Source organism: Clavelina lepadiformis, chromosome 4, assembly GCF_947623445.1.
Source record: "Clavelina lepadiformis chromosome 4, kaClaLepa1.1, whole genome shotgun sequence".
NCBI classification, from domain to species: Eukaryota; Metazoa; Chordata; class Ascidiacea; order Aplousobranchia; family Clavelinidae; genus Clavelina; species Clavelina lepadiformis.
Window position 1 is genome coordinate 8,070,620 of NC_135243.1, and position 18,210 is coordinate 8,088,829.

Below are 18,210 nucleotides of genomic sequence, written 5' to 3' on the forward strand. Positions count from 1 at the left end.
CTATTCATTACACTTCTTTTATTAGCGAGTAAATGATATTTCTCTTTCAATTGTTTTTTGAAAAGTGGAAATGATCACAGTTGCGTCGTAATTAATGCTTTCCGCTATCTTTACAGTCTGTGGAAATTAATCTTGGCGATGAATTATTGGCTAAACTTATCGCATACGTGGCCCACGGTGAACCTGTCTGAACTATGAACAAAATATATTTCCTTATTGAACTCGCCACACCTTGACATACAAACATGAATTTTATTTCAAAACTTCAACTAGAAAAGTAGATTACAGTCGCCTGGAAACGTTAACACACTTTCTTTTTTCACCTGACGAATGAACCATAAGTGGATTTCTGACAAAGGATAAACATCTGTATAAACTCCAATTTTTTATCAGCATACCGTTGACAACCATATAGAATGAATTGCCTTATGGTCGAAGTTTTTGCGCAAGAATGATTTAAAAGAGTCAAATATTGAACGGTACCATATCAAGTAGAAATTCGAGACGAGTGGTTCTCCAGGCGAACTATCTCTCAAAGGCTTACAATTGGCAGTGAATGACTTTTTGCAGAAACTTTCGAGTTTTATCTTTTTCGCTTGGCAGGCTTTCGATGTGAGTTTTCTTCCCGTTTTCTCTTCCTTCCTGCGTCTTCATCTTCTTCATTATTGTGTTGGGCATCCGCTGCACAATAAAAATAATATTCGTTTAAAAAAAATTGAAGATAAAATGTTTTGCTACCAATAATAAAACTTAAGTGCAAAAGCAGTATTACGGTATCAACACTGGTAGGTGCAAATCCCGTGGTTGAGGTCTGTTAGAAAATTAAATATTGCTTTCAAATTCGATTAAAAGTTAAGGTAAATGATCAAATTTGTTATCAACTAATCGTGAGTGTTGTCAAATTCTGGTGCCACAAATTATATCAGTCGATGGTATATTATTATTACATTAAATGCTTTTGATTTGGGTGGGCGTATAATAAAATGTCGAACGGATCGCCTAAAAGTTGACATACACGGTGGTACGTATATTGGAATAAACTCATTAGTCATTACATAAAACAGCACAAGGTGCTCAGCTGGTGAATGAATTCCTTAATGAACCAATGTTTCTCAAACCCATGTGGGTGAGCTTCGTCAAAGCAGATTACAATCATTATAAGTTGGCTACTAAAAATTGTCCATTACTTCCTATATTTGAAGATAATTTTGGTTGCTTGGGTTAGTTTTGGGAATAAAGTTAAAATGAACTGAAGAAGTTGCCAAAACCACCTAATCATGAATCCATATTATTGGATGTTGAGGCTTGGATTATTAAGTGTTGAGATTTTGTTACGTTTTAGACCTATCGACATTATATTGAACAAACAAGGTAATCTAATCAGCCTAGTATAAGCTTCCTCTCACCTTTCCTTGCTTCCTCCTCCAATTCGTCCCAATCTTTTCCACTCTCCTCATCGCTACCGAGCGATCCCTCATCCTCATACTCACTTTCATCTTCATCATCGCTTGAGTAATCTTCATCGCTGTCTGACTCATCACTCGCCGCCGAACCAGAGGCTTCTTCCTCGGGACAAAAGTCACTTTCTTCTTCGTCAGAATCGTCGCCTTCATTCTGAAAAAGTCGAGAGGAAACTTATGTGGATTATAAACACAATCAATGTTGCGAATATGCTCGCCTTTGAACAACTAACTTCTACATCAAGCGAGGAAAATTTTTACAGAGAGTATTGTATTATGAGCGTGTTAGAGTAACAACCATGATACTGATGTATTGTAAGTGAATACTGTGATACACAATGCTACTTTAGACATGAAACTCTGGAACGGCTGATGAAGGAAAAATACTGATTGTATGCATTTACTGGCAATAAAAGTGATTCTATGTTTTTTGAGAAAGTCAGTATCAGTAGAAACTTACATCACTTTCCGGTTCCAAGAAGCTCCAGCCTCCCTGCTCGAAGAAAGCTTCGGGGTCATCTGTGATTGTTTTTAAGATTTTGGTCCAGTTTAATGATTGCACACCCTCCGTGTAATGAATATCACATGAGCTGTGGATTTCATTGGAATATGAAGAAAAATGAATAGTTCGGAATGAAATTATTTACAAACAGTTGAACATGTCAGCTTAAATGTAAACCATTCTTAACAGTACTCTTAGAGTAAAGGATTTTAAATAGATCTTTTATGACATCTTATGGTCTTGAGAACTACTATTACCACCTACTAATGTGGGACTCTGGTTGGGAAATACCCAGTCGACGAGTGCCGCGGTAACAAAATAAAAGCGCAGTGCACACATACATTCGCTATGGCGCAACGTGTGTTCGAGGTAGATTTGTTACTCACACCTAATTGTGTGTCCAATGTTAAACACTCAGCTGCATGCTGTACCCGACTAGACCTACTTCGCAGTAACTTTCACACACAGCTCAGTGTGGTATTGAAATTAGTACTTACCGTTCAATATATAGACGGCTTCATACAACAAATAAGTTTTTATAACATTACTTGTTATTGCTATAATCTTTTTTATGTCATCCATCGTAAATCTAAACCTACAGGAAGCAAACTGCAGCCTTACGCTGCAACTATCGCTTAAATATTGGGAACCAGTTTACGGTACACCAGCATTTACGCTTTTCAAAGTTGGTCTAACCAGCTACAACAGGTTTCAAACCAGAAACCTGCCTGTACTATTGATACAAAAATATTCTATCGCCAATGACATGGTAGCTGCGTGCAATGGAAAATTTACTCATTTGCCGCAGATGAGAAAAAACGTTGTATATAGCCGCAAAGATGCAGATCATCCAATGGTAGACGTCAGTAGACAATACAGTATACGCTTACCATGAAGTTCAAACTTACTTGAGCCATTCTCGAATCGGATCCAGTGACTGCATTGGAATAGAATTGATGACTTCAACCTTGTGTTTGTAATCCTTAAAAACAATGACCATGTCGCAACTCTTCAAATGGAACTGGACACGTTCGAAATGCACAAGTTCAATTTGATCCAGCGTTGCAATGAATGGAGGCTAGAAGTGACAATATTGATCGCGAGTGTTGAATGGAAATATTTAATACTGCTTTCTATTACTAACAGCCAGTTATTTCTATATTTCACATTATAACATAAAACTCTAACAAGTGAAGAAAATTAATCCCTCACATGCAGCATGATATCACCTCACGCAGTTACCTTATGTTTCATAACCAGGGTTGTAACTGTAGTGGAAAGTTATCTGGGTGTGTACAATACATATTTACCTGACCGCAGCATTTTTAAAACAAAAAAGAATTTTAACGTTTTTTTAAAAACTGTTTTTTTATGATTTCAAACGTTTCATGAAAGAAACACAACACGAAACGAAATGTCAGTTCATGTAAACTTGATAAAATTATAGGCTATTGTGCCGCTATCACATTGCTTTGTTTTATTTGTTTACTATTTTTTTTCAGTTTTTCTTTTCAATTTGATAGCAAGCTTTTCCGCTTTCTCCGTATCTGTTTTACACAACTTTAAGTATGTACAATGTACATTGTACAACTGGCCTTTATTTCAGTATTTCTCAGCATGAACATTGAGGTGGGGCAATTTACTGATGTCACATTTACAAGAATATTAAACAAAAATTATTTTAAATTCCTCGCAGCCCTATAAGTCTAAGTTTTTCAACATTTTCATTTTCAGTTCATTTCACATTTTCAGCTTGGGAGACTTTCCGAAGTTAGCAATTATTTTTTGTAAACTTGATTTTGGTCAAAACAGAATGTGATTAGTGTATTTAACTCAAACGTTTTAAAGATGACGTTCATAAACGTTTGTGTAATTATGAACAAAACGCGATTTAAATAATTGTTATGATTTGCTTACCAACCTTATAAGCTACCTATTAATCACTTTTATTATTAAGAAAACAAATTGGTATTACCTTGGTATTTTGAAACCCCCTATTGTGAAGTTGTAAGATAAATTAACATCTAATTAATGGATCCATTGTTTGCATTACAGTAACCAAATAACAATCATCAACACATATTTGTCTGGTCAATGAACTATAAAAATTCATTACCATTTGCTAATTTATTTTAAGATTAACATTCATATATCATATTTAAAAAATGTGTTTTGGATGGCCTTAAAATGTCTTATTTTTGCCCGTGAAATTACTGGTTTTATTGCAAAAAACTGCTGAGTTGTGTTTTTTCTTTATAAAATAGGGTTTTTAACAATTTCGTGTTTAACAAACATTTTTTTCTCAATAGAAAGATATAAAAAATTCAAAAGTTACCCATTCCACAACATTAATAAGAGCAGAGCTAGTTGGCTGGAGCAAGCAAGTACTTCGAAAAGGAACACCAAAGAAGGATAGTTCACGGAAAGGGGAGTCGAATTCAACTTCTCCTTTTGATATTGTCTCCACTTTGTCAACAAAGCTTTTGAACACCACGTTCAGTTTGTGGCGTAATTCCCTTTCCGCCTGTAATCAAATCGAATCAAGCTAAACCTGGTGATTTCAGGAAAGCACAGTAGCAGTTAATATTAAAGTTTTGATTCAAGTTATTCCATAAATTTTTTCGCAGTTTTTGTTTACGATTAAATTACTAGCAACACGCTTTTAAGTAATGCTTAAGTATGAGGTGTTGCTGACGTTGGAATACATTAGCAAAATCCTACATTTTAAAGAAACAGTTCTCCAACAACATTTTGTTGAATTGCAATATGAATACAAAAATGTCCAACATATTTTCCCAGCACATGTGAAGCGCAGTACACTGTGATTGTGTTATTCATGTGACCTCGACTGTAATTGATTACGATTAGCAACATGTCCCACTTTCATTCAAACATGTTGGGAGTGTTGGGACAATGCAAGCGGACTATGTAGATCGGTAAAAAACGCAGAGTTTCCAGAAAGATTCTGCTTTACATGATGCTAAAATGCTTACAACAGCATACCACACCTTAATGCTAAAAACTTAAAATCATTGCTCAAAAATTACCTGCTCTGCATAAAGGTCATCCCGGTCTCTCATATGTTGCAGCTTTCCAAGATCTGTTGTCAGTTCTCCCACTTCGGTGTAGAACTGAACATCAATTTGTCTCTTCTTTCCAAACATCATGGCATTCTATGACATTTAACACAGACAATTTAGGTCAACGTAGAAAGCACAGATTTGAGGCTGACCACTTAATAATAATTCATCTGAAATAATGACCAGCTGAACAGCAAAAACGCTTTCAATTTTGAGATGAGCCTTACAAAGAAGCAACAGATGATAAAAGAACAACAACACGAACGAGCACCTTTAAATGAAAGTGGAGAACTATGATCATCTCGTGGTCACATGGCAGGAAAATAGCATGTCTGATGTTGTTGTACAGAATATCAACCTTGTCTCCACGCACAGATGTGTAACGGAAGCCTGGATGAAAATAAGATCCTTCCGTTACATAATAGCTTAGTTCACATGCAGACCTAAACAAATTAATTATCAATGTTATTACTACATTTCTGTGGTAATCTAAATGTGATTTCTAGTGGGATAATTAATTGGTGTTTTAAAGAATGTAGAATTGTAAAACTTCTGATAATATCAACAACAAATTTCAATTTAGAACTCAAAGACGTGTAGGCCAAATTCTTAATCCTTACACAGTGCAAATGTATCGATGTTTTGAATTGCTTGGTGATGCAAAATTGAATTTATTTTACTCTCAGTAAGCTAAATTGGAATAGTTGTTATCACTATGGAATAATTGGAACTATTGAAATAATTATTAGGTTGCCATTTAGTTGAGATCAGTCATGTTTATTTGAGTCCTCAGATATTCAAAGTAACAGAAGTTGAGCTTCATCTGAATACTGCTCTTTCAAGCAAAGATATACCATTTGTGTGTGCTTCCAAGTGTCCCTGCATTCTCTTATGAGCGATGTTTGGTCGGATGTAAAGATCTTTCAATTTAGGGTTTGCTTTGTTGGGGTTTATGACCAGCTTGTCTTGCTTGACAATGCCCTGCAACAATGACAACGTAACGTAAGAAAAAGTTACACTGAGAAAACGATGAATTTGGGTTTGCCTGTGGTAGTATTCTTGTTAACCTTATCTCGCAACGGCTTATTATTTGGAGAATCTAATTGAGTTTGGGTTAATATTGACCCATCCTTAGTTGTTACAATTCTAATACAAGTTTTGATCATTGAAAAGAAAAAAAAAGTTAAAAGCAAAAGCTATGTTTGATTTTCAACCTCTTTCTCTCTCTCTTCGTCCTCCCGAGTTTTAAATTTCTTCTGTAATTCCTTTATGAGGCGGAAACTCAACTGCAGGTTAGCAGCCGGTGATTCCGACCTGCCTGGAATGCGGCCTGCTAGAGCCCGATAGGTGCTGCAAGGTAAGTTACATGGCCATAAATAACCTAAGTAAATTCTGCATTTTTCTAAAGTGTAGAATTGTAGGTAGATGCAGTTCTCACAGTTCTTTAATGAAGTTAGTGTCTTCTGTGCTTGGGAACTTCTGCTGATTCTCTTTGATAATTGAGCTGAATAAATTCAAAAGTGTTTAACAAACTTACATAAAAAGTAAACTTCAAAACCAGTACAATTTAACGCAATAAGATAAATTATGGTTTCAATTGATGAGCATAAGATGTTAACAAAACACAACGCATTACATTAACGGTTAAATAAGATTCAAATGTAAGTACTGTATTTCTATTCACTGTGGACTTGCCTTCCAGGACAGAAGAAATTGATACGGAGGTATGAATAATCTCCTTCTGTACTCATACTGATGTTCTGTGGTGACAATAGGTTGTGCGATGTCATAAAAAGCTTAGGAAATTACTCATGGAACACTGATATGTGACTGTAAAGTGAATTTTTACTTCAACTTGCCTTTATAGTTGAAATATGAAATGGTGTGGGCAAACCAAACACGGGAAGAACTACAGTTTCATATTTCTTATCGATGAAAATCTTAAGGTCGTAAATGTCTGGCTCTTTAACAGGGAGCAATTGGCGACTTTTGTATGCTACATTTGATTTCTTTGTCCTTAAAAAACATTAAAAAATGAATTATATGAAAACTACTTACTGTAGTTTGTTTGCTGATTTATTTAATATTAAATCTATTATTAATAAGTAATTACAACTTATTCGAATAAAAAATTAAATTTTCAAATGCAAAATAAAACTGGCAGCTGGCAAAGAGCATCATAAAATATAACAATAGAGGCGTAAAAGCTTTTAATATATGCTGTATGAAGGTAACTCTGTACTCTGTAGTATTTGATGCAAACCCACATTTCCTCTTTAACTTTACTACATACTTGGAAGATTCAACTGCAGTGCTGTTGTTCATCATTCTTTCTCTTGCTGCTTTATTTAGGTCAATCCTTAATTCTCGTTGATGATTCTGACGTTTCACTTCAGCACTGATTTCTTGCTAGAAGCCGCAATGCTTTGTTTTTATTTTTATGTATTGAAATATATTTCAATAATTTTTGAAGTGAGATATGACGTGAGAGAAACATACAGTGACAAGGACACGAAAACAGGAGAGATAATTGACATGTATTATCAAGTTAGCAATACTTTACATACTCGAGTTTTCTCCTTGAGAAGAGCACCTCTTGCTCCTCTTCCAAGAATTTCGTTTGCAGATTCATCCTCTTCACTTTCTTCCTCGCTGTCATCCTGAAATAATAAAAGAGCATTTAGAATGGTCCTCTAGAAGATTCAAAATCCTAATATGCAAAGAATTAAGAAGGAATAACAATAAATCTTAGTTATCAATTCCAGGCATCTTGTTATTTTAAGAAGTTCCACAATTAAGAAAATTCCACACATAATTCACGAAAAAGAAGTCAATGATAAAAAGGTAACAAACCTTGAGGAAAATGGAGATGTTTCGTGCTTTTTTCTTATCTTTTGTAAGAAGCAAAGCCGCACCTTCAGTCACCACTACCATGTCTCCAACAAACAGTGCGTAGTTCTTGTCCTTGCTTGTATCACCACTTGAATTCACCAAACCAGACAAGCCAATGTTGATGTTAAAGACCATACCTGTTGAAAGACATTTATTTAACACTAAATGAAAATTGTTACATATCATGTTGTATTTTGTAAAAATAAGATTATGTTATACTATTGTTAAAATTATCCCGATGTCTGCACAATAAAATCATTTTCAGGTAATAATAATAAATAATAATTTTGTTCATTCTCTGTGTGAAACCATTATTACTGTTATTTTTTGAAATTGGACATACAATAATGCACCATACTGTTAATAATCTGTGTTAAACATAAAGTATAGTAGCTGGTGTTTAATAAGAAAGGTTATTTCATACCTTTCTGGACTTTCAGTTGATTTTTCGCATTAATCAGAAGTGAACCTTCCCGAAATTCAATACCAGATGCAAAACCGAAGCTCTTGGTAAGATTTGGCAACAATCCAGGTTTTTCCTTCTGAACTTTGCTGACAACGGCATGGTAAACATCACATAACTTGGTCCCTGAGTGAGATGTGTGAAATCGAAAAAAAAATCAGCACAAAATATCGATTCTTAAAACAGGACGAGTTGGGATCTTAAGCTGGTACATACATTATTACTAAAAACCTCAGCTACTAATAAACTCTTAAACGATTTACCACAGTCAACTTAAATTACACATAAAACATAGTATTTCATGTGTGAACTATACCTGGTTTAAGTCTTTCAAATATTAATTCTTCCAGTTCAACGAGAAATGTGTAAGTGTCTTGCATCTTCTCAGTCGGGTTCACCATCATTGTCCGCACGACGTTGGAACAGTAGGAACGGTAACGAATGCCAAACATACAAATTATGCACCCAAAATGCAGCACATTTTTATCACTGCAAGAAAATTGCTTCTATAAAACATTATATAAATTAACATACGTTTCTAGATAACAAGCTGATGTTTACAAAAAAAAATTAATATAAAATATATGTGAATACTTTAATTTAGGAAAAAAGAGTTTCAGTTTCACACTTCCAACTTCCAAACAAGCGAAAAAAACATTTCAGAAGATATCATTTTAATGACTATCACCCACCTCACAACGCTGAACTTGAGACTGTAGCTTCCTCCACTTTGAATGATGGGAGGATAACATGTCTCCACTAAGCTCGGATCAGCCCCTTTAAGGTGGGAACGATTCTCCAGGGCTTTCTCTATCTCTTCAGCCATCTTCATATGCTTCACTTGCTGCAAAAGTTATCACGCAACTTTGCTTTGTAAATTATTGTGGAGCAGCATAATGTCGTCAATCACATTCAAAATAACATGATAGTAAAACAGAAACAATGGTATCCCAAACAAGAAATGCATGTGGCCAGTGGGGTTGCGTCACATTTAACAGCAATGATGGAATTTATTGATCAAAGTTAAGCTATTTGTGTGCAAATGAGCTTTTAAAATATAATATTACTCTGTCTGCGTCAATGACATCCTTTAAATTTTCTTTAAAAACTTTGCTGTATATTTCAAGGGTGATTGCGGCAGCACGCTTCATCATTCCCATTTCCGCTTCGTCTTTAGGAGCCATAACTAATGCGATCGGGGGGCTAATGTCAACCTAAGAGAAATTGGGAATAATTATTCCAAGTTTCTTCAACAAAATTTCTATCTAGTGCTTACAAAATTTATGTTATCGTAGAAATGCAGAAACAATCTCGTCATATATAAATGAAACTTACGATTTCAAAATTGTCCTTCTCAAAATGCTCTTTCCAGCTATCAATAAATTTAGTTGAAAACTTGTCCTTTTTAAACTGACCAATGACTTTTCCCTAAAACATGGAGTATGCAGAGGAACATTAACATTTATCTTCAATAAAAAAAGGTATTTCAGAACAACACTGTTGGAAATACAAAAGAGCTAAGAATGAAGTTTTGGAAAGAAATATTTGCAAGCGAAAATCTTACACTGCCACTGTCATGCAGGGCTTCAGAAATCTTTGAAAAATTGCCATCATTATTTTGTTTGTCTTTTAGAAGTAGAGTCACTGGGGGTAGGCCATCGGCATTTTCATTACCTTCTTTCTTGGCAGAAGGTTTCAAAAACTCAACCTGGTGAACAAAGAGTAGAAATGAACTACATATTATTGGTTGATGAGCTCCCACTTAGCAATGGAAACAGAGTGTGTGACATGCTTTTAAACGGTATTTAGGCTGTGATTTTTTAACTAGGGTCTTCTGTTACCTAGTTTGCCAACAATGCACTTTGATCAAAAAGATTTGTGTTCTTCTAATCATGTAAATACAAGAATACTGAAAAACTAATTTTTGTTAACAGGGGGCTGTAATTTAATAAAATTGATAAAAAAACGCAGTGGTTTGTTATAACACCGTATATACATTATACCCATATGCGTATTTACCTTGTTTTTGCTAGACAAAAAGATAACTTTTTGTTTACAGAAAACCATAACTGTGTCAGTGAGTTCATACCCAAACAGCCAGGTCTGCCAATAATAAATTAAAAGTTGAAATAATCATATTAACATATAAAATTTTTTTTAAATAATAAAATGTTGCTGATAGAAGTGTTTAACGTTTTAATTTTTAATTTATAAAGTTTTAATTCTAACTTTAACGGGTATTCAAAAAAGGCGTTAAGCTAAGTGCTAACTGAATAAAACCTGAAGAGCAGATGTTTTTGAATATACGACATCTTCATCTGTTCCCATTGTAACAATAATGGCATCAACTTTACTGAATGCATCATCATTGGAAGTCTAAAAAACACATTGGATAAAAAAAACTGCATAAAATGTACATAAAGAGGGTAAGGTTGGCAAAACTGCAACAAGTTTTTTCCTTGAAAGTTCAAACTTACGAACAATGTGTTTCAGAGGAACTCTAAAAAATAATTTTCTCATAGTTGTACACACTTAAATCTATTTATCTCATTTTATACTCTTTCAATTTTCTGAGAAAAAAAAAGCCTTCATCCTTTGCCAACTTCGTCTGACAGAAACACTTTACTAGGCCAAAAAAGGGTGCGCAATGTAGATTCAATCGAGAAAAGAGATGTGAATCCTAGGGACATTATTCAGTTTTCTTGTAAATTTGTTTCCAAGGTATATGACTTTGTAAAAATCCATAGGTGGAATCCACCCAATGTAATAGCCTTCTAGTTCTACAGCTACTACAATCTGTGTTTCACATATTTTATCACCTATTAAAAAAAGATGGCTATTTATATTTCTTACTTGTAGGCTGCTTAGCACAGGATCACCAAATTTGAAATGCTTACATATATTAGAGTGGAGTGGTCATTTTTTGAGATGCAGATCAGTGACAAATGACACAAAAGTAGCTCAAAAAACAATAATTTGTGACAGGTTCAACCATTGAGCGAACTACCATCCAATGAATAGCCACCTACTAAATACATGTACTGCGTATACAACTTTTCATCCAGTAGCACTGAAGTACTGATTCATAGCTTAAATAATGCTGAGTGTTTAAAAAACTTACTCCTCATAAACTGCATAAATTGGAGAATGAATTTTGAAAGATTTTCAGCAGCCAAGTAAATAATGCACAAAATTTGTTGCAAACTTTGCACACTTGAACACACAAGCAGGAATTGTAACGTGAAAGTCATGGAAAAAAATCTTAAGAATTACAGCAAAAAACAAACAAAAAATATACAACAGGTGTAGAAAAGACATATTTTATACAGAGAATGAGTTTTTTTGATAGCACTCTGGCTTAAGCCATAATTTTGCTTTCCAATAAATGGCTGAACAATGAACAACAAAATATGCATCGAAATAAATAGAGTATTTACCTTCCATGTGGAGTAAAGTTTTTTTAACCTTTTGAAAAAGGCATCGGTGTCCAGTGATAAAGACATGGTCTCTATCTACAGCTCTAGCTTCACTTTCAATACAGCTCTATAAGACTTTATACAATTAATATAATTGCTAATATATAATGAAGAAATTTATTGTTGGTTCCTAAAATGAATAATACATCATAAAACTCTTCGTTTCCCTGTTTGTTTCAATTTAACTCAATTGATATTCTTGTGATTTTGTTAACTGTGTGTTTTTTCTTGATTTAGTTAAAAAACAAATTCTACCAAGTAAGAACGTTTTTTAGTTTGGTGGCTGTGCCGTTGGTATAGCACAGGGGTCGGCAACCTTTTGCACTTAAAGAGCCATTTTAACCGATATTCCACAAAATAAAAATCACTGGGAGCCGCAAAACTATTTTCACAATAAAACGAAAACGACACTCTGTAACAAAACTGTCATGTGTCGCATTTATAAAAGCAGTTAATTCAGTAAGATTTAATTAATGTGATTACTATAATGTGCTCAGTGAGATAAAGACGCGAGTGTTCTTCTGTTTGTTTCTACTGTAGCAATAAAATTAATAAGAGCCGCATCAGAAGGATGAAAGAGCCGCATGCGGCTCCGGAGCCGCAGGTTGCCGACCCTTGGTATAGCACAAGGGCTGGGAATGTAGCCGGTTTTCTTTAGCCTTTAGCTGTTATAGTTGCTAAATGGCAAGTCACACTGTTCACTGCAAGTAAACCTACTGTTTATTCGAGGCATGGTATAAAGCAGGGGTGTTCAAATGATTTCTGCCATGATCCACCACAGCTAAACCTGACAAAGTGATGATCCACTAAATACGAATAGTAAACATATTGGACATGCTTTAATTTTTATGGTGCTTTATTTATGTAAATGTACCCTACATTGTAGAGCCTACAACATATTTAACTTTGTAAAAGTCAAAAGTGAAGTGTGCTACAGCTGCAAGATTGTTTCAAGACTACATTAGAAGATCCACACAAAACCTTGAAAAGATCCGGATCGAGATCCGCCAATTGAACACCCCCGGTATAAAGTGTTGCATTAACAACATATGTCATGTTAGAGTTCAAATTTCATCAAGAAAACAAACTAAATGATTAACACACCTGTATGTTTTCGGACAATAAAATGTTAAGTAGCTAGCTTTTAGCCAGGTAAATTTTCCCAGCCCTATATAACAATGCCTGCTGTGCAGTTAACATCTAGCACATTTTACGCTTTCGGGCTTTGCAGCTTTTTCCCATTCTTAGATTAGTATTTGTTTCTGAGGATATTTCTTGTTATGTTTTGGTATAACAATTCCAGAACCATTCTTTTCGCTCCCCACAGTCAGTGCCAAAAAATAAATGATTGGATACACTGGATACTGTGGGCATCATTGCAATGTTATTTATAATTTGTACCAATATTAACCACTTGCCTTACCAATTTTTTTCGAGATTGGTGGTCAAAAATGCCTATTTATTTTATTGCATTTTTTTTATGTAGTACATTGAGATGAAACACTGTGCAAACTTTTTTGGACCAAAATCAATATTTTTCGAGATATTCAGATTTTAATTTGGAATATACAAAGCATAAAAAGTGGTCAACGAAATCCCCTAAACAGCACAAAATCGACACCAACATTTTGTTTTCACACAAAAACACAAGTAACATCAATAGTTATCTGATTCACTGCAGTTTGTTGTGTAATTGTTCTTAGAAATCAAATTTTGTGTGGTTCACTTGAAAACAAGGAGAAACACACAAGTAACTTCACACTCTGCGCTAGTTATCACTATCAGACTCTTCGCCCAACTAGTACAGTTACATTATCACTACTACCGTCAAAGTCAGCCATTACAGTATATCACTCTGTATAAAAACACAATAACCACTCTTTCTATTCGCCTGAAAACTGCTGAAAAGAGCAGCCTGAAAACAGCTTCATATTCGCTATGCTTTTGGCTCTTGCGCTAGACTAGCGGTGAAAATAACGAAAAGATAAATTGCAGATGACGCTATTGATTAAAATCTACCACACTGCCCACACTGCGGCGGGAATGACAAAAAGACAGATTGCAGATGGAACTATTAATTTAAAACTACAATTAAATAGCTAAACAAATTTATTCTAGCACATGTGAGCGTTTTTGTCCTAAAAACAAGTTAACTTGGGATATCCAATTTTTTACCGTCGAGCGATTCGGAGTTAACTCGGGTTAGTAAGACAAGTGGTTAAATGAACACTATAATAATATAATAATAATACACACTAAAATAATTGAGTTAAAGTCAACTTGAACAAACCACATATTGCCATTAGTTATACTACAGCCTATTGACGCAGTAGCTTATATAACTGTAATATCACGTGTATGGAAAGCTTGTATTTTATCACAGGAAAATGTTTCATGCAATGCCAATATTAAAACTCTAATTTTTTTTGACCGCAACTAGGCATAGCCGAATTTTTAGTTTAATGAATAGAACCAATTGGAAACACGCCGGCTTGCACTTGCAATTTTTGCATGCTCGTTTCTTTTTACACGATTTTGTGACGCCAAGCCGTAAGTTGATACTTAAAAATTTTTACTCCTTTGCCAAACTGTAGATCTCCAGCGTATCATACAATCTTTCCATACAGGAATAGACAGATAGGGAAGGTGGGTATTCTGTCCTAGATAAGGAAGAAAAATACAGTTTGTAACCGAGTGGTTGGTGGTTCGAGCACTAGCATGGCAATAAATGTGGCTTGTGTTTCATACCACGTCACACTGAGCTATGCCTACAGTATTGTTGTGACGCCTTTCGGCAAGGCATTAACAGATTAACTTGCTCCTGTTCAATGAACCCTACGAACAGTTCTGAACTCTGGGGGTAGGCTTAACCAATCAAAAAACGAATTAAAAGTGTTGCAATTTGGAACTTGCACAAAGGCTATCTTGATAACTAGGGTTGAGCGATGAGGAATCATCGCTGGGTCCAAGTTGTGCAAAGACTTCCCTCAGTCTGAGGATAAAGATTATCATATCAAGTATGGCCTAGGCAAATTGTCTGCTGCCTGGCCAGACTGCAGAGTATGGACGTTTTCAGCAAGATCTTGGGACTGCCCAACAACCAAAATTGACAAATGAAATGGGCAAAAATTCTCAGATGCAATGGAACTGCGCATTTAGTATACTTTACACACAGTAAAGTATACAGTTTGACTTATTCAACCTCTAAGTCAATTGAAAATTGATTCAACACATAGGCCTAAGTTCTGTCCAAATCATTAAATGCAAAATAACCCAACTTAAGTGCGGCACTGAGGTTCATTAAAAGCAATATTGAGTGCACCTATGCCAAACTCTACAGTCTAGCAGCCTGGCAATAAAAAAAAATCTGTAGGCCGTAGTGAAAAGAGTGCCACCTGCAAACGCAGGAGGTTCAGCAACGTGCGCGCCAAACCTTTTCATCTTCACGCCGATTTAATAAATAAACTTTGGTTGTTTGAACGCTAATTTATAATAAATAAATAAATAATTGAGCCTTTCGTGTACGCCAAAACTTGCGTCTTTGTACGCATGATTTCCCGTCGAAAACTGCCATATTTTCCAGCCAGGCTGTCAGGTTGTAGCCCATATAGCCTAGGCCTAACCTGACGACTCCATAGCCTAAATAAATATAATGGTAAACTCGCCGTGCAAAAACTATAGGCTGGTTAGGTTATACAAAATACTTCAATACATCAAACAGGTTTTCTTTATGTAGCCTAACATGCGTACTTAAAGTTTTGCAATGCTTAAGCGCGCCAAACCTAATCGGGAAATTTCTTAGATTTTGATGCTTGGTCAACATGACTTTTACGTTAACACTTTTTTTCACAAAGCAAAATCTTCCTGAATTTCTTCCGTGCAAACTTGTACAAAATAATTAATACTAATAAACTTTACGTTTACTTTTTTGCCAAAGCTTGAGTTTTGAAAAGCTTTCTTTCTATTTACAGTGGTTTAATGTACGGAAAATTCTCATCAACCAATAGGGTTATTTTAAAACTGTGATTTTTATCCCTGTCATGCTTGTAGATCATAAAATAATGACTTGCAGATCGGAAGCGTAAAATGTAATACAGTAGCTGTTGAGTTAAATAAACTATCAAGACTGATTGAGTCCACATGCACAGCAAATATCAGGGCCAGGGTTATAACCTACCATCTGCAAGACTCCATGCGAAATGTGATAACTGATTATCTGTAATGTAAAATCTTAAGAAGCGAACAAAACCCGCGAAAAAAGTATTGCAGCACTCTATACTGCAGAAACTTGCAGCAATCCGCCTGTTGCTACCTCATTGAATGAATGATTGGTTATTGCATAATGTGATTTTATAAACAATCGTTTTTATGACTTTTGGAATGTTTACGTATATCAAGTTATCACTAGCTATCGTGGCAGCTTGTAAGGACCATCCCACATGTAACAAAGCACATACGCATTTCAATCTAATTAAAAACCTGGTAGTAGAATTATTTTTTCTGGTTTTAAAAAATAAGTCCTTAACATTAGGCTTAAAAGGAATAACTCATAAATAAAACCTGATAATCTCACTTACATAAGCTGATTTCATTTGGAAACTAAAAATGTACCTAATAAGGTAAGTTGTCATCCACATATCACAATAGCGATGGAACAAACATCTATGAATCACTAAATCATCTTTAATCATGTCCAGCATCAAATGAATGTAAAAAAATACAGAGATTCGGGATACAGCACTGAAATTGGTAATTTAATTTAGATTTGCGGAAAAATACAATATACTTCTACATGCATGGAAAACCACTGTTTATAATATTAGTACAATACAACAACAATATTTTAAATTTCACATTTGCATAATCAATGAAATAGCAAAAACAACAGTATCTACAAGTGATTGAAGGTAGCAAGCAAACAACAATCAAGTCTGAATTAAGCTTGTAATATTAAATACCAGATGCAAGCTCTATGTGGGTAGAACAGCAATCTCAGTAACTAAATTTCTGCTTCAATTAAACATATGATAAGTCGGTCATAAAGACGAGTCTATCCTTTAGTTACTGATGACTGCAAAATTTATTCTGTTTCTTTGGAGTCGATTGATCAAAGTTGTCTTGCAGAATGCTGCACCAGGTGGAAAAACACCTCCTTTTGGCGGTAGACACTCTGTTTCTTTGAGAATCACCAAAGCTGCTTGTACTAGGCATATAGGTGTGGCTATGTAACCAGGCTCTGGTGCCGATATGCGAACCGTCATCTTCTTGTCAGGTTTATCTTTTCTTCCTAGATCAGGATTACCATCAGAATAACCTTCTCCATACATGGTAAGGGTGAAGCTGGTTTCTTCCATCTGCTTTCTTGACGGCCCTTCGTGTGAACACCTACCACCCGTAAAGAACTTTGGATGTTTCAGCAGCAGCGACCTACCCCAGGCACTTTTTGCAAGCATCATGAAAATGCTGCCGAATATGACCATTTTAATGACACTCCAAATGCTTCCAACACAACTGTACATTGAATATTGGACTGGTGGTTCATCAAAGGTTTCATAGATAATCCGCTGTGAGCGTCTAACCACTGCTGCATCTGCACCAAGAAAGTGCATTGCATAGCATCTCAAGGGAGAAGAATAATGAAACATGCCTTCTAGCTTCAGCTTTGGGCCCACCAGTGGCAATGGCTTAAAACCAAATGCTCTGCGGATTTTCTTCAATGATGACACATCACTGATACCATACACAGCGCTTTCATACGTTGCAAAGTGCAAACCTGCACCACGTGGGCCAGACAGAATGTTGAGATAGCTTTTAATGCTATTCAACGTTCCAGGAAACTGCTGCTTAGTGAAAAGTGCACCCATGTCACTTGGTATGCTATCGAATCCACACGCTCCAACAATGTAAACACCAGCTGCTTCTGCCATATCATTATACTTTAGCTGCATATTTTCCAGAAACTGCGGCTCACCCGAAATGTCCACATAATTTGCTTTAGCTTCTACGCAAGCCCGCACCACTTGTTCACCAAAAAACCTGTATGGTCCGACACAGTCCAAGACGATTTTAGCTCGTTTGCACATTACCAGTAATGACTGAAAGTCATTCACATCAGCCATTATGATATCATTGGACAAATTTTCCAAACCGGTTTCTTGAAGTACTTGGATAAGCTTACTTCTGTTTCTTCCTGCAATCGTAAAACTCACACTCTCTTCAGCAGAAATTCGCTTCACTTCTTCGACAACGAATTTTCCTGTGAAGCCAGTGGCTCCAAAGATGACCATGTCATAATCTTTTTGTTCGAAAGCCATTTAAATAGATGCAGTCAAAATCT

At 35.4% G+C, this 18,210-nt stretch overlaps 2 protein-coding genes across 2 annotated transcripts; both read right to left on the minus strand.

Annotated features, from left to right (window-relative positions):
• Positions 1-238: 238 nt before the first annotated feature.
• LOC143452153 (FACT complex subunit SPT16-like) lies at positions 239-12,021 on the minus strand. The gene is made up of 24 exons (XM_076953009.1): positions 11,835-12,021; positions 10,678-10,773; positions 10,417-10,500; positions 9,962-10,105; positions 9,733-9,825; positions 9,465-9,611; positions 9,090-9,241; positions 8,714-8,886; positions 8,359-8,523; positions 7,896-8,071; positions 7,610-7,702; positions 7,336-7,451; positions 6,902-7,058; positions 6,738-6,802; positions 6,481-6,546; positions 6,257-6,392; positions 5,897-6,023; positions 5,314-5,432; positions 5,010-5,135; positions 4,298-4,486; positions 2,871-3,040; positions 1,921-2,050; positions 1,407-1,614; positions 239-681 (listed from the first exon to the last, which is right to left on the minus strand). Exons 1-24 carry the CDS (start codon positions 11,898-11,900, stop codon positions 584-586), a joined length of 3,096 nt encoding a protein of 1,031 aa, XP_076809124.1. The 5' UTR covers positions 11,901-12,021; the 3' UTR covers positions 239-583.
• A 4,517-nt stretch (positions 12,022-16,538) lies between these two features.
• On the minus strand, positions 16,539-18,192 carry LOC143452251 (saccharopine dehydrogenase-like oxidoreductase). Its single transcript, XM_076953140.1, has one exon. It carries the CDS (start codon positions 18,185-18,187, stop codon positions 16,931-16,933), a length of 1,257 nt encoding a protein of 418 aa, XP_076809255.1. The 5' UTR covers positions 18,188-18,192; the 3' UTR covers positions 16,539-16,930.
• Positions 18,193-18,210: the final 18 nt, after the last annotated feature.

What these genes read in the sequence shown, in the direction of transcription:
- LOC143452153 (XM_076953009.1), bottom strand. Translation starts at nt 11,900, where the DNA reads ATGTCTTTATCACTGGACACCGATGCCTTTTTCAAAAGGTTAAAAAAA. An exon ending in ACTAACTTCATTAAAGAACT is followed by an intron (nt 6,393 to 6,480) that starts GTGAGAACTGCA and finishes CTTACCTTGCAG; the next exon opens with CACCTATCGGGCTCTAGCAG. An exon ending in CCGATTCGAGAATGGCTCAA is followed by an intron (nt 2,051 to 2,870) that starts GTAAGTTTGAAC and finishes TGAAATCCACAG; the next exon opens with CTCATGTGATATTCATTACA.
- LOC143452251 (XM_076953140.1), bottom strand. Translation starts at nt 18,187, where the DNA reads ATGGCTTTCGAACAAAAAGATTATGACATGGTCATCTTTGGAGCCACT.